General features: G+C 39.1%; 1 protein-coding gene across 39 annotated transcripts in view; it reads left to right on the plus strand.

The window, feature by feature from the left end:
* Positions 1-16,956, plus strand: part of TENM3 (teneurin transmembrane protein 3) — a 1,287,129-nt gene that overhangs the window by 1,185,846 nt on the left and 84,327 nt on the right. For all 39 annotated transcript variants that reach the window (XM_074541312.1, XM_074541314.1, XM_074541319.1 and 36 more), the window contains 5 exons: positions 5,014-5,136; positions 8,867-9,081; positions 15,566-15,776; positions 16,291-16,392; positions 16,537-16,731. In XM_074541312.1, the coding sequence (XP_074397413.1) occupies positions 5,014-5,136; positions 8,867-9,081; positions 15,566-15,776; positions 16,291-16,392; positions 16,537-16,731 (846 nt within the window). The remainder of the gene's footprint in view (positions 1-5,013; positions 5,137-8,866; positions 9,082-15,565; positions 15,777-16,290; positions 16,393-16,536; positions 16,732-16,956) is intronic.

Consider the following 16,956-nt stretch of genomic DNA (forward strand, 5'->3'; position numbering starts at 1 on the left):
ACTATTTAATCATAGGTTGAATAGTTAAAGATGGAAAATACCTTTAAAATCATCAAGTCAGATCGTCAACCTAGCACCCCCACCATGTTCACCATTGAACCATGTGCTGAAGAGCCATAGCCACTGGTTTTTTGGGATGGTGATCCTTCCAGGGAAGGTGACTTCACTTCCCTGGGCAGTCTGTTCCAATGTTTTACAATCCTTGCCATGAAAACATTTTCTCTTAATATCTAATCTTAACCTCCCCTGGCATAATTTGAGGCCATTTCCTCTTGCCCTGTTAATTGTTAAATGGAAGAAGGGATTGAGACTCACCTTACTGCAACCTGCTTTCAGGTAGTTGTAGGGATTGTGAGGGTCTCCCTGAACCTCATTTCTCTGGGCTAAGTGACCCCAACTTCATCAGCTGCTCCTCATAAAGCTTGTGCTCCAGACCCTTTACCAGCTTCATTGCCTTTCCCTGGATGTGCTTCAGTACCTCAATGTCTTTCCTGTTGTGAAAAGAGCTGGACACAGCACCTGATGTGTGGCCAAATATGCTGGGCAAATACCAGCCCTGTTTCTGCTGGCCACACTATTTCCCTTTGGCCACCTGGCCACTGCTGTCAACCAGCACTTCAGGGTCCTTTTCTGCTGGACATTTTTCCAGCTACTCCTCCCCCAGCCTGTAGCACTGCATGGGGTTATTGTGACAAAAGTGCAGGACTCAGCACTTGGCCTTCTTGAACCTCCTACAACTGGCTTTGTCCCACTGATCCAGCCTATCCAGATCCCTCTGCAGACCCTTCTTACTATCCAACAAATCAGCAAACATGAATGATTGCATCATTCTCCCTTTGGAAATTCAGAACTAGTCCATGCCATTTGACTTGAGGGTCTCAGACATCCCACCAAGGTATCAGTCCCAGGTGCTGCTAAACAGATTCATAATAGCATCAAAAATTTTTATCAGATGTCTCAGTTTTCTTATAAAATTGGTAAGGATATAAAGTTTGCTTTTATATCGATGGCCAGCTGTGAGAAGACAAATTTTGGTTGGCACAATAGTTCCTGAGTTTGTCTTTATTGGTCAATTTAACCATGTTCTTAGAGTTCATGATCTCTAAAGAAATTCTGCCTTGTAATTTGATGCTTTAGCAGTAAGCCTGTTTCTTTCATGTTTGTTGTAAAAGGACAATTCTCTAAATTCCATAGCACTAACTCAGAGAGATTATGTGGTTGAATTACTTAGTGTATTAGTACACACTCTTAAGTTTTATCACTGGAATTGTCTAGCAGCAGTTTTTGTCTCCTTAAAAAATATTCCTGCATTCCTGATCTGTGAAACAGCTGCATTTATCTGTTCATTTTCTTTAAACACTGTGTCTTGAACTTGTTTCTAGTTCATTGTCAAAGCTGAGAGAGGAATAGTATATTTGAGGGATACAGTCTTTGGCAGTAATGTACAGTGAGACTCACATCAGTACAAAGACAAAGAAAAGGTAGTTGTCACTTACACTGTAGTAATTGTGGTTATATTGATGTAGTCAATATTGATCCCACAGTCCTTGCCTTTGAAGACTTCAAATTCCAGCTGTTTTGAATTACAAGGGAATGGCTAAAAGGTCATGTTGGAGCTTCCCCTTCTGATCTCCCAGTGCATGGAGAGGCACAGGGCATGTACATAGCACCAGCAGATGTTAATAATGTTCTAAACTCCTGTGTTTCTAGAGTTACAAAATGAATATCACTTTCTTTTCTCCAGATGTGGTGGTTTGACCAGGAAGGAGTGGGAATTCTGGGAAGCTGTGGTCAAACCAATGAAAGTTTTAGGTTTGAGACTGGCACCTAGTGTAGCCAGTGGGGTTTGGACACACCTCCGAGAATACACAGGGGTTAAAAGCAGGGCACTGCCCTTGGCACGCTCTCTTGGGACATCGCGGCGAAGAGGTCAGATCTCTCCCCCGTCCAGACCGCTGCTGCTGGGCGGGGGAGGGGCAGCCACGTGGTAGGCCCGGGGCCTGGACAGAGATGGGGGTTGAGGGGGCTTCGAGGATGGAAGGGTGGAAGATCCCAGGGAGTCAGCCCTCGGGCAGCCATTCCCCCCCAGGGGAGAGAGAGAGAGAGAGAGGAGAGCCGGCGTCTGAATGTGATAGCAGCCGCCCAGGAGGAGAAAGGGGAGGGAAGAGTGCAGCCTGGCTGGTGGAGCAGCAGCACCTGTGGGAGTACCAGCATTCTACCAGCATTCTGAGATAGACAGAGACTGAAAACTTTTAACCCTTTCTTTCATGATTGGGGCCTTGCAAAAATGCTAATCCTCCTCGAAGCTGAATAAGAAGGGAGATAAGAGATGAGATGAGACAAGGACCTGGCCCGAAGAACGTGGAGATGATTGGATGGGGAGAGATGATTTGGAGTGGCCTTTTGGCTGGACTTTTCTTGTGGCCATGGACTCAGTTGTTCCTGTGACACAGACTGCATTTAGGGGGAGGCAGTGCCTCAAAACCAGGAGGGTTCATTCGTGAGGACCCCCCGGCCCCAGGGGGTTGGAAAAATATGGGGGGGACAGATGTCCCAAAGCAGAGACTGTGCCTTTTTGGAGTGAGACAAGGCATCCTTGAAAGACAACCCTAAAAGCAGCTCTGGCCATGTCTCAGTGGTGAGAGCACTGGGCATGGAAGGAAGATGTCACAAGCGGCAAAAGGACTTTTTCCGGGCGGTGCCGAAGTGACAAGGAAGCACACGAGGTTTCAGTGTGTTTCCAGGAGAAGCCTATGGAACAAGAAGGACTCCTTTCCTCTTCATGAACTGCAGTTTGAGTATACTAAAGTGTCGTGCCGGGCTGGGCAGTTGGTGTTTTGGGAGAATGTATCGGATTGGGAAAGTCAGGGAGTGGGGGGGAGGAAAGTTTTTTTGTAAGGTTTTCAATTTCTTTTTTTTTCCTTTTCCTTATAGTCTTTCCCTATTTTCCTGTAGTTTAAGTAATAAAGTGTTCTTTATGTTTAAGTTAGAGCCTGTTTTGCTTATTCCTGGTCACATCTCACAGCAGACACCAGGGTGAGGAATTTTCATGGGGGGCACTGGCTCTGTGCCAGGCTCAAACCATGACACCAGAAGAACTAATAAAAGGGATAAGAAGACAGCAAAGTTAAGAGAGGTGATTTAGATCTCTGGACTTGAAAACAAGGAATGTACTGGGTTTAAATCATGAAATATTTAGCTATTTGCTGTCTTTCATTGCTGCCAGTGAAATGAACAAGTATAACAAATTGTAGAGTTTGACCCTAGAGATTTTATTGAAATATATTAAAACAGATACACTCATCAGGTGATTAATACATAAATAACAATTTCAGCTGAGGTAGGGTCAAAATAATGATGGCTAATTCTAGTGATGTGCCAGAGATGGTGGTGGTCAGATTTATGGTTTAACAAGAGTTGAGAGGGGATAAAAGAAGTATGTTTTTAGGGTCAAGGAACATTCTACATTATCAGGCTTTGACAGGCAATTTAAAGTCTGTGAAAGAACTGTAACAGTAGAGTCAGAGACTTGGAACAAAGAGAATATGTCATCTGTAGTGAAGATTTCAGGCTTTGAAGTATTCAGTAACAGGTCTTTAGTTGCATTCTGGTTTTTTGTTTTGTTCAGATTAAGGGAAAGGCTTTAAGGCAAAGACCTGGCAGACAAACTCTTAATTTGGCAGGTTTTGTTGCCTGGCTAACTAAACTTCCATTTATGCCTGTTCATCTTAAATAAGGGTTGGCATGGTCAGTACAAAGAGATTTATAGACTAGAGATGAAACCAAATGGGATGAAGAATTTTTTGTCATTTGCATAGGGGGAATGAAAAAATTAGTAACATTGACTATAGTAGTAATCTTACTTCAGAGAGAGAGAAGTAGCAGAAGCAATAAAATGCAGTGAATTATTTTCCTTATATTTTGCACTAATAGTTAAAATACATGAGTATGGATTTTTTTTCCCAGTGTATTTTTATTCCCTAGTAGCACTGAAAGACTATTTTAACTGCTTTGCAGATAAGTGTTGTCATGGAATGAGCAAAACTACATTAGCCCAAGCACAAAGTAGAATAATTACAATAAAATGCTTTTTGGTGGCATTATAGAGACATTGGAACAGAAAAAAATAATCCACAGACAGCATGAAATTGTATGAGAGTATCTCAGTATAGCACTAAGATAGGGGGTTTTTTCCCATATTTTTGTTCTAAAAGTTTAGATGCTGGGTTCATTCCTTAATCCCTGGTGATCAAGGTTCCTTAAGCTCCCCCTAACACCATGGAAGGTTAACTCTGTTTCATAATTAACTCAGCCAAACTCTTTAACATGGTATCAACTTTCAAATGAACGTGGTTATGGGGAATTAAGTAATTCAGAAAGCGAACTTATGCATTACCATTATCAGAGCAAAGTGCCCCGGTGTCCCTGGCTCTGCTCATGGCCTCGCCTCATTTTGTGGGCTAGTGTGAGGAATGGGCCCGTAATGGGAGGTTGTGCAGGGTGTTGTTGACAGCATGAAGTGCTCGTGTCTTAGGTTAGCCCTGCAACACCCACAGCACCCTCCTCCCTCTCCTCCCATATTTACTCTTTCTTTTCCCTTTCTAGCTAACCAGGACAGATCCATCTGCTGGGAAAATCATTTCTTTTAGTAGGTCATTTTAAAGTTCACTTAAATGATTTGTCTCTTCAGAAGGATCAAAAATGAAAAAAAGAGAAAAGAACATAATTACTGCCTATGCTTTTGAACATTGATTTGGAACTGGTAAAAGACTCAAAATGAGACTGGTGAGCTTTCTGTCAACTGCCTTCACTGAAAGCACTGTATCATTAAAGGACAGTGGTCGTAATTGCTTTGTGCCTTTGCTGAACTATTAGTCTGCAAATGCTTGTTCATGTAATTTAATTTTTTTAATGTATGAGTTGCTATGCCACTACGAGGCATGGAAAGTCGTTGCTTGTGCAATTTGTCATTGTGGTTAAAAGCATCAAATAACCTGTATCCTCTACCACCAGCAATGCATCTGTTTGGCCTCAACTGGCAGTTGCAGCAGACTGAAAATGATACATTTGAGAATGGAAAAGTGAATTCTGATACTGTGCCAACACATCCTGTAACAGTTCCTGCTGGAGACAGTGGTAAGTGAAATGGGCACCATTTTTTTTTTCCTTCTTTTGGAACATTTCCTTCCTTTGTGTCTTACTAACATCATCTCACTGTAACAGTTTTCATCCAAGACTCTATATTTAATGCAAGTACAGAGCATTTGTAAGTAATAGTAATTTTAAAAAGATAAACAAGAACAAACAGTTCCTCCTACCTAGCATGTGAAGGGGTCTATGGATCCTGAGCAGTAATGCTGATCTTACTAGGAGAGCTAACTGTCAACCAGAATTCCTCACAGGAATTCACAGGAATTATATGTGATACTTGATGAGGATAGGAAAGCTCTCATCATATCCAGAGAAGCAGAACCTCTGTTTACTCCAGAACACCTGATAATATTTTTATTGTTGCTGTGGGGTCCCAGAGGCAGCAGGAGGGTGCTGAGGCTGGCTCGGACCATCCTGCCTTAGGGACCTTGTGTTGAACAAATGGCCACAACAAAGCCAGGGCCCCAGGGTGTCAGGACATGCTGTTTCATAAGGGGGACCTGATACAAGAGCCAGTCCTTGGGACTTTCTGCAAGCTCTCAATAATTCTGGACAAAAGATTACATGTGCATGTTCAATCGTAATCACTTTTTCTGAAGTTTTTGCCCCAGAAGACGCCTTTCAGGAATAATAAGCATATTTTTGAAGCTTCTCACTTAGCTATGCTTACAAGGCTTAGAAGTCATGATCAAGGAGTTTTGTGTGGCATGATGACCTCACTATGGAATATCTTGGATTTTTCTCTATAGAGATTGATGTTTTCTTCTCTCTTTTTTTTTTAATTTCTCACTGAAATTTAATAGGTCAGGTATAATATGTACATTTGTTTTCTCAAAGTCTCTGGCATATAATGTTGAGTCTGAATCATCCAACCAATATATAAAGCAGGAAAAAAAACTTTCCTAATTTTGTTGTAAGAGCTTTTAAAATACAAACCACATAAAGGGATTATTTTTTATCGACCTTTTTCCATGTTGCCCTTTAAGATTCTCCAAACATTTAAGAGCTTGTGCACTTTTGGCTAACAGAGGCTTCAAAATCAATAGGTTTTGAATAGAAAACTTGATTTAAATGGTTGATGAATGCAGTGTTTGCTTCATTACACAAAAATCCATTTTCCCATTCACAAGGAAGATCTGACCTTACCACTGAGAAGGAGGAAGCCTCTGCTGGCAATTGACATCTAGAAAATTTTTCAAGTTATCACAGCTCCAAGTCATAGAAAAGTTATAGCTCAGTTCCCTGCTTTTGTCATTTTTGTAAGCCTGTGAAACTTCTCCAGTAGGACGTTTTCTTCTCATTTCCTTTACCTTCCTGCCTTTTTCTTGTACTTAGATAATCATTATTGCTTCCTGTTTTTTCTTACTTTTGAATGAAGAGAAAAAAAACTACTTTATGGTTACGAATATTGATGCTGCAGTGACAGCTTTTCATCCCATTGTCTTCTGCATTCAATAACCAATATACTTTATTTTATAAACTATATTGTTGTTTTTGAAAATATTTTATAAACACTTAATGGGTTTTTTTCCCTTGATAATTTTTAATTTTTTTACCAAACTAAAACCTGTTATACACTGCCTCAAAGATAAAAGGAAATAACAAGGAAATCAAATACATTTTTCCTTTCTTATGTCCCTAAATACAATTCAAGAGAACAGGGTTAGTTCCACCCACTTAAAATGGTATCTTCTGCAGAATATGGTTCATGGTCATTTATCAGCATGCATCAATACTGACCAACAGACAGACCAGAGAGTACACATTTTAAACCACCAAAGAGGCACCAGTTAGGCAGAAGGGAAAGTTTGATGACTGGATGTGAAATGTGAGGAGCGAGGCCCCTGTGCTGTCACTCTGGTTACTGAAAACTGTAAGGAAGAATCAATGAAACCTTGATTCAGATATTTTGACAGCTGAACAACTTTCAGTACCACCCTTCTCTAGTCCCCTGGTAATGTCCTGATCCTCTGATTTGGATTTGAGACATTTCAACTACTTTAATAGTAAATGTGTATGAACACGACATTCCATGTTTTGGTTTAAAGGTGCCTGTAGGAACTGTTACTGTTTAGAAAATGGAAAGGAAATGATGACACTATGAAGATCTTTCTTATGCTCATTGAGATACAACAGGGAACAAAGAATAATTAATCCCCTAACCTTAGGGTGACAAACAGCTGCTGACAGCTTTGAGAGAGGTGTTGGGGTGCTAAAGGGGCACGTGGCTACAAAGTAAAACCATTTTTTTTTCAGTGAAGAACATAGGAGTCCATAAATATATTATCTGCTGAGTGTTGAACCCCAGAAACAGGCATTCCTGGGAAGGTTCATGTATTTGATAAACAGCACTTACTCAAGCTGTCTAGCTCATCTTTTCAGTAGTACAAGGCAGTTATTTTTCATTTGAAATGTAGAAATAGGGGAAGTTGCAGATCAATATTGCAAACAAGTGTTTATTGTTTAGTGATTACCTGTCATCAGTGTGTGAATTTGTTCAACACAATATGCGTTAATTTGAAGAAAGAAGTAGAGAACAAATGCTTAAATAAGCAGAAATAGGAAATACAGATCCATCTTCTAGAATAACACATGAATATTATGAAAGGTTAAGTCCAAATTCAGAAAACATTAAACTCATCCTGAAAAGTGTTTAAAAACTGGGGTCTTTAAGATCAGATATTTCACTGTCTTTTCTCAAGAGCACTCTGATCAATGTGATAATCCTGTGAGACATTTTCAGTGACTGCAATGCTGCTGTGACACAGCTCTGATGATGATACAAGTTCCCACTCAAGGCCTCTCAGCAGTGCTTCTGAACCTGTTTAATTCAACAGCAGTCTCAGTTCATCTTGGATGCACAATAAGTGCCGAGGATCAATCTGTGACCTCACCTGGCATTTCAGATTTTAATCTAGTTTTTTTGCAGTCTAAATGTTTGCAAAAAGGTTGTGTCAGTTTCTTCCATCAAATGATGAATAATGTAGAATTTGAACGTAAAAGACAAGGCTGAATTGTCAGTTCTTCAGAACACTTGTATGCAAACAAGTGAGCATCACATGAACATGCTTATCACATTCAGATGGATTTAGTTCAATCTTTATAATAGACTAGCTGATGAAAGGAATATGAATTGGTAAAAACACAGCAAACTCCAAGACTGTAATGACAGTTCCATTTTTCTTTGTATTGTTTCACTCAAGCCTCACCTTCATGTGCCAGCTGCTTAAATACAGCATTGCTTGCTTATGCAAAATCAAAAATAGGTAACCAGAGCTGTAGTATTTGGTAGTATTGAATAAATGCTCTGATATTTAATGTAAAAATGTTTATATTAGTTTTCTTGACTACCTGTGTTTATATATCTATTATTCTTTAAATCTGTATGCTGCCTTCTGCTTTTTCTTTTTAATGTGAGACTTTATTCTTAGAAACCCCTGTTAAAATGCTAGTGAAAAAGTTTATTGTAGATTCTAAACTGCTTCCATAATGCTCCTCCTTAGGGATGCTACAGCATTTTTTGTAAGTAGGCATTTGTGGTATCTTTGCCTTTTTGTTTCCAAATCATTGAATTCCTGGGATCTTCTATTCAAAAATGTTGTCAGGTAAAATTCTTCCTGAGGTAATTCTAAGTATTTGAAGCTATATATGAAGGATGATTGAAAGCTAGAAAAAACCACTAATTTTTGATCTCCATATTATTCTAAACCATCAGGAAAATTAGGAGGATTTGCACAAGAAAACAACACTATAGATTCTGGAGAACTTGATATAGGCCGAAGAGCGATACAAGAAGTGCCCCCTGGGATTTTTTGGAGATCACAACTCTTCATTGATCAGCCACAATTTCTAAAATTCAATATATCCCTTCAGAAAGATGCATTGATTGGAGTATATGGTCGAAAAGGCTTACCACCTTCACACACTCAGGTAAGAACTGCTTGCATTAAAGGTAGCACATTATTGAAAACCATGATCTTGTATCTTTTGTATCTTTTTTCTCCCTCAGGATTACATTCTTTTCTGTTTTGCTGATTTTCATGTTTATACTTTATTGATCTCATGTGATGACCAGAACATTGGTAATACTCTGTGTTGGGATCTAGAATGGTGGATACATGGTATTCTTATTTATAAGCTGTTCTGTTGCCTAATCAATGATTCTTCAGATATGGAGTTGTTTCATGCAGAATTTATAGGTACTTTATTTTATTCTTTGGTAAATTGATATATCTTTAAAACCTAAGCAAACTAATATAGAATCTTTTGGCCATGCATAAGGTGTGGTTGACAGTTCCTGCAAAGAGCACATTAACCAAATTTCCAAACAAGAAGACAAGCAAATACTACAGTATTTACAGCTTGGTGTCTCTCTAAGTAAAAACATAAAAGAATAATTACATAATATGTATCTACAAAGATACAGTGAACTGGGGTTATAAAAGTGGCAGTCTTCACTAGGCATCTACTGTCAGGAAACTTTGTTATTAGGTGTGCCAGAGGATTTATTCTCTTCCACCCATCAGAAGATTTCTAATGACACCTCTTATAGCATGTGGTCACATTTCCTAGTAACAAAAACCCACTTTTTATCCATAGTGATAGAACATTTAAAGCATAAAAGAGTGAACAGTCTTCTGGATTGGCAGGAGCAACAGAGAATCAGTGCCTCAGATGGTACTTTAGTATTAATTGTATTCATATTATTTTAAAGATTTAAGACCCTCCAAGATTAGATTTCTTCCAACACAGTATTTATCCAACTGCTGGCTCAGATCCATTTTTCCACCTGAATAGGTATTTTAGTTCATTTTCTTCTACCACATCCAGAGAAATATCTTAGTGACTTTTAGTTTGAGTGTATGGGTTTGCCATGGACACAAATCTAAGTATAGCAACCAAATGGTATGAATGTATCAAAGCTTGACTGATTATGTCTGATACATAGCAGCAAATCCATAGGTGTAGCAGCAAATCCATAGGTGCAAAATCATATATTTTAATTCAGTTCCATTTTTAAAAAAAATTTGTTTTCATGCTACTGCACTATTTAATTTTTTTGCTTGTTTATTTATTCAGGTATAACTTCTAAAATATGTGCAATATAGACATATATATGTATATATATATAATATATTAATAATTATTAATTAATTAATAATTACCTACTTAACAGACAAAAACAACAGAGGAAGGGTTAGCACAGCAGGTAAAGTCATGGAATGTTACATTAACTTTATTTTGTAGTTTAGTTTCCATTAAAGTACAAACACTTTACTAAATGCAGAAAGTACACTCATGTTTACTTAAAAATTTGATCTTCATAATAGTGATTAAATGGTTTTCTTCAGACCTTCACATATGAACACCCACCCTCAGGCTGACAACAACCACATGAAATTCTAGCATAAAGAAAATTGATTCAAAAAGTTATCAGCCATTTGAAGTAGGGGTTTGGAATACAAATGCCATCTCAATGATAACAGTAACAGGGGTTAGGGGAATACATGTGTGGCAGGAATGAATAAAACTGAAGAAGCTGATCTAGACTATGCATTTATATGAGAAGTTATGCAAGTAATTACGACTATTAAAAAATGATCTTTACTTGATTCCTTAGCCTGTGAAAAGATTGAAATAGGAGTGCCCTTTATCCAAAAACCACAGAGAGTACTAAATCTGTTTCCTGTCCTCTGTGTTACGTAGACTCCAAGTTTTTACTAATGTTTAAGTATGATACAACAGAAAGTGTCATACGTGAGTCCTGCTTGACATTTTGGATATACTGTTCCCAGGATATAGGTCAGCCTCTCTTGTCCTCTTTTTGCCTGGTATGTAATTAGAATATTTTTTACAGACCATTGACTGACATTTGATACCCTGAGAAATTAGGCATGCTTACTTATCAGTGCCCTACTGAACTTACAAGGCTGCTAAAGCTTCCCAAGGGTACAGGTTTATCAGAATGTTTATATGGCCTTGAACCCAATGGTGTCCAGTTTAAGTGTCTGAGATAAAGTACGTATGTAATCTCCTGAAAATGCAGTTTCAGTAAGCAGTTGGGGTTTTATCTGAGACCATGCTCCTTCATGTGGGGGAAAAAAATGGAATAAAATACATCTTGACAGTTTAGGCCTTTCTCCAACCAAGTCCTAACACAGGGCTTTGATGAAGACACAACTCTTCCTGGTAAAATATATATTTAACTGGAGTAGCTTATGTAAACAAAATAAGGTATTTTGGCAAAAAGACATCTAATGAAATGGAACACTGAGGGGATTACAAGGACAAGTCCCTTTCTTGTTTTTGTATTTCCCCTACCTCTTACAGCTTGTACCAACAAAAGTTCCTAACTGCAAGCTAGGCATAGGTAACAGGGACAGACTAACAGCTGATGTTTGGCTTCACTGCATCCTTTCATTCCTCTTCCATCCTGCCCATTAGACAAGGCAGCTCACTCTTGTGGCTCCAGGTGTCACAGGAACATGGCAGACAAACACATGAATGTCCATGCTGAGTTTGGTCAAGGCCCATCTGGCCTTCTCTCTGTGATGGGGGCCGTGAGCAGACACAGAGAGATCAGTAAAGCAGCATGATAGTATTGTAGTTATTCTTCCCACAATATCCTTTTGGCCTCCACAGTTTTAGGGCTGAAGGACTTCGCTGATGCTGTTTTTGATTTGTCTACAAATCTTTGATAGATTCTTTTTTCCTGTGAATTTGCATAATCACCTTTGAATCCATGGAAGGTTTTAGCATCTCTGACATTTGCAGCAGGGCTTAACTACTCATCTGACACTGTACTCCTCAGAGTGTTTTGAGACAGTAGCTTTTGTTTGACACACTGTTGAAAGTGTTTTGGAAGAGGCAGAGCAGAATTTCTCATTAATTTCTTCTTCATGCCACCCTTGATTAAGGGATCTCAAGTGTTATCATTGAGTTGTATTTGTTCGAGGCTGTTTTGGCATTCTTTTTATGAAAGCTTTTGCAGTCCTTTGTTTATCCTTTTCTGAAAGTTATCCTGTTTTAATGCAGCTTTTTCTAGGTGTGGAGACCAGAACAGCCCAGAACATAAGTGTTAAACTGTGATGGTTTCATTCAGTGCCTTAATTATGTCTGCTTTTTTCTTTTTATCTTTTTTAATTATTCAGCTCTTATTTCCATAATCTGTCTACCATAGCTCAAAGAGCACATCCTATAATGACAAAAGTTGGCTCAGAGCCCATCTTAGGATGTGTAAAGCTAGGGTTGTTTCATGAGGACTTTGAAAAGTAGGATCTCACTCACATATATCACTTCATGTCTGTGTCTCTTGAATGCTATCTGCCCTTATCTTCTAGTCACAGAATGACAAGTGCTAATAACAAAATTTTATGCAAATGAGCAACTGCTGCTTGTTTCTCAAACGTCAGTATTTGAATTTTCAGATCTTACGTTAAATAATAGAGAACTTATTGCTTCCTGCACTCTGCCAGCTATTGTAAAGTTGCCTTGTCACCTGTCCTCCTCCAAAGTCTTTGCTCGTATGCCTGTGATACCCTACATGTATAACCACACTGCACAATTTTCTTTAGCTCTCTCCTTACAGCTTTGGTGTTTCTACCAATGTCTGTCTTCTCTCCACTGTCACCTTTGACTGTAATGCAAAACTTGACTTTTACATTTGCCACCTTGTTCGCCACTTCTCTCCTGTACCCGTTGCTGGTTTATCCACCTCTTTTTTGTACCTAGTTAAAACCTTACAGTGAGTAAGAGGACACTGTAGTCAATATCTGTCCCTAACTGTACAACCTCTGGTGCCAATTATCCTTCTATTGCAGGGGACATAACAAAAGTATGATAGAAATAAGCTTGGAACAGATTTCAAGAAGTCTTTACACCCTTATCTTGTAATAGGATGAATTGTATATAAACTATTTCTATAAATCGCTGAAAATTCTATTAATTAAATAGTAACAGAATGGGGAAAATTTAACTCTTGTTCTGTCCCATAATCCAAAATAATAGAGATATAGCATGTAGGAAATGTTTTGATGCATCGTATTCAGGACAGAATTTTGGGTTGTTTTGCTTTTTTCTCTTTAGGTGTCAAAATTAGTCTCAAGCAGAGCTACTATTTGTGTGTCACAGACTGATCTGAGATGCATAGCTCTCTTTCTGGGGAATCATAAATAAATCAACCAGAAATAATTGATGGTGGCTGTCCATTCAAAACTCAATCAATGCAAGCCTGAAAGTCTTTGTGACACTTTCTAAAAATGTCAGTTCCATTGCAGCCAGAGAATCAATATGTTTATTTAAAGAGACTTTTAGGAATAAAAAAGAGACTTTGGTTTAAAGCAAAACTGTATGGAGTGGTAAGGCAAATCATCACATTTAGACTCAATGTAAACGAAATAAATTTATCCTCATAGAAGGAAAATAAAATTGGTATGGTTTTGCTTATGAAGATAATTGTTTTTCCGGTCTGTTTTTGTTGCCATGTCTCAAATATAAAAAAGCAGCCTTTAAAAGGGTTAGTTAAGATCAATTTTTTTTTTTTTTTCTGGGGGGCAAAATGAACAGTGATTTCCCTTCTGTATGGCTTTTTAAGTGTAGTCTAAAATGGTGTTCTGATAACAGCATATGTCCTTATTACATTACAAATACAAAATTGTGAATTGTACTGTGCTTCTCTGCCATTAATGGCCAATAAATTGGTGTGGCCACTTGTTCCTGTATCAAAAATACAGTTTTAATCTGAAATTGTCCTTCTACAAAAGTGGTCTCTTGCCATATACAAATTACAAAGTCACAACTAATGTCTGTGAGTGACCTGTTAAAACTCAGAGCTCGCTGAGCCTTCCCTTTTTAAAAATACTAAAACCTCTGGAGAGGCAGAAGTGAAAAAAAGCCAAAATTGTTTCTCTCTCCCTCACAAAATAAGATAAATATTTAATACTCCGACAAATGAGAGTGTTGAGTGGTTTTGAATAATTGCTCTCCCAAAGTGATCACGTTGGTTTCCGTGCAGTGCAGCACATACAGAGCTGCCGAGGCACCGCTCCTGCGCATCCTCATCACACTGTGTGCTGTCCTGCTCCTCCAGACACCGCTGGAAAAGCGTCTCAGGTGTTGATAGAGTCGTATTAACCATGCATTTCCTTCACATCCTGGCTAGTGGGATGATGATTCTGAATACTGGGGAGGAGCAATCTTACAATACCAGTGAATTTTGGCCTGCAATTTCAAAAAGAGAGCATAAGTACTTAAACCCTTGTTCCAGGATAAAAGCTATAATATTCTCTTTTGTCTGAGGAGCAGTGTCTGAAGGTCACAAGTCAGGGTCGAAAATCACTGATCCTCTGGTCCTAGGAACTGATCTTGTCCCAGCTCAGGTGAATCAGTGGCTCACATGCTGGCCTTTACTCTAAAAGGCCCTGGATGTAATTTCATTTGAGAGAGATCTTCAACATGTGGAAAGATTGAAGGTTTTTGTGCTGCAGTTCACTTCATATGATAAACGTGTGTCACAGTAGAACTGAAACTTTGAACAGTCTTAGCTGTAAAAGTAGAGACCCTCTGCCATAAGCAAGAATGCTCTTCATTTTTCCTACCTGTTCTATTTTGCTCTATATGTATTGATCTTTACATGTTCAACATGCAGAAGACAACTGTCAAGCCCTGAGAGCCGACTCCAGATAGTGTAAAACCAGTGTAGGGCCTGGAGCAGTTTTAGCCCTCCAGGTGCCTTAGACCTAATTAAGGTGCATAAACATGCATTAAAACTTGTGTTGTGAGTTTACTTGTTTTATCAGCTCAGATGCTACTACATTTTTCCAAGCCTCATGTTAGCTGTTAAAATTCAGTATGTGGTGTCCATTGACCTGGGATACCATGGGGCTTGTTCAGTTTGTCATCTTTGGTAGTTGCAATGTTTTCTGCTTTCCTTCTCCTGTTTTGACCTCCTGTGATGAGAAGTAAAGCTCTTGCTCTCCTTCCTCAAAAATTCCAGACTATACAAAAGGGGGATTGAGCAGTTAATCCTTCATCTGGAATTAAATTAAGAAAAGTAGATTATTGGTATTGGATAGTATTATTATTATTAGCCCATATGTATGTAATACAGTTTGAAAGTTAGCTCTCACCTGTAATTATGGTGCCAGTCATGACTGCAGACTCATTTCAACTGCTATTTTCTTCCCCCAGTGTATGAAATGGGTTCATTGGCCACTTTCTATTGAAAAAGTCTTCCTGATAAGCATGAGAACTAGTTGGTAATTTTATGTGAATGCTTCCCAAGGAGCAAAGAAAGAAGAAAGGGTTGGTTTCAGCTCCTCCTTCCCTGCTCCAGAAGGAAACTTGGTCTAAATGCGAGCATGTTGTCAGGGTGGTGCCATGGCCCTGTCAAGCTCTGTTCTGTGCTTCGTTGCAGTATGACTTTGTGGAGCTCCTGGATGGCAGCCGGCTGATTGCGAGGGAGCAACGCAACCTGCTGGAGTCGGAGCGAGCAGGACGGCAGGCGAGGTCCGTCAGCCTCCACGAGGCAGGTTTTATCCAGTATTTGGATTCTGGCATCTGGCACCTGGCCTTTTATAATGATGGGAAAAATGCAGAGCAGGTGTCTTTTAATACCATAATTATAGGTAAGCATAATCTTTAAAGCTCTTACCAAACACTAGCTTGGGGTCAGGCTTTTAGGAATTCATAGAAAGGTTTTCATATTTAAATGATCTAATTTTTTTTGCAGGTTTTCCATTTATGTGTTTCTTTTGCTACTCAGAATAAAACACAGGGTCCATAGTTTAATTCCTTGATCTAAGGCATAAGGGTTTTAATTTCTTAGTCAAAGGCATAAGTACTTCTAGTAAAACAGTGCTTGAAAGGAGGATGCTGTTTTGAAGTATTTATTAAATGGTACAGGACTAGATTTTAAGTATGGATCTCATGTAGTTTTACACTTATAATTTTAGCCCTTTTTTTGGAGTATAAGATAGTGGGGGCATCAGCAGTAGGAAATCACAGCTGTTCGTGCTCTTCAAACAAAACAAATGTGAACACTTCTCAGAGTGAGAACAAACTGTCAGTTAGTAGTGGCTCAAATGATAGCTACTTCATGCATTGGGTACCTGTGAATTATTCTTCTCTTTTTCCTTCTAGAGTCTGTGGTGGAATGCCCCCGAAATTGCCATGGTAACGGTGAATGTGTTTCTGGGTCCTGCCATTGTTTTCCCGGGTTTCTGGGCCCCGATTGTTCAAGAGGTAAATCAGCCCAATGCTTTTCTCAAGTCAGTTTAAGTGAGCATGAAGAGAAATACATCAGAAAAGCAGCATCCCAGATGTTGTTCTTTATGAAGCTTTGGTGAAATCTTTATTCTGATAGTTGTGCTGTGTTGTGTTCCACAGCAGCCTGCCCGGTGCTGTGCAGCGGCAATGGGCAGTACTCCAAAGGACGCTGCCTGTGCTACAGTGGCTGGAAGGGCACCGAGTGCGACGTGCCCACGAGTCAGTGCATCGATCCCCAGTGTGGGGGACGGGGCATTTGCATCATGGGCTCTTGTGCCTGCAACTCTGGGTACAAAGGAGAAAACTGTGAAGAAGGTAAATGAGTAAATATTTTTGCTAGCACCAGCTGTTGTTGGTCAGGTTAACAGCTGGCACATCTGGCTCTATAAATTTCGCTCTGGATTTAGGTCTTATGCACTAGCTCTGTTTCTTCAAAAATCATTTTACAATACTACAAATCAAGTTTGGAATCACTAGTATTGCTGAATTCTACAGAGTTATTGTACTTTATTTATTCTCAAGTAAGCAGTGGGAAAATTC

This window comes from Zonotrichia albicollis, chromosome 5 (assembly GCF_047830755.1).
Source record: "Zonotrichia albicollis isolate bZonAlb1 chromosome 5, bZonAlb1.hap1, whole genome shotgun sequence".
Taxonomy (NCBI): domain Eukaryota; kingdom Metazoa; phylum Chordata; class Aves; order Passeriformes; family Passerellidae; genus Zonotrichia; species Zonotrichia albicollis.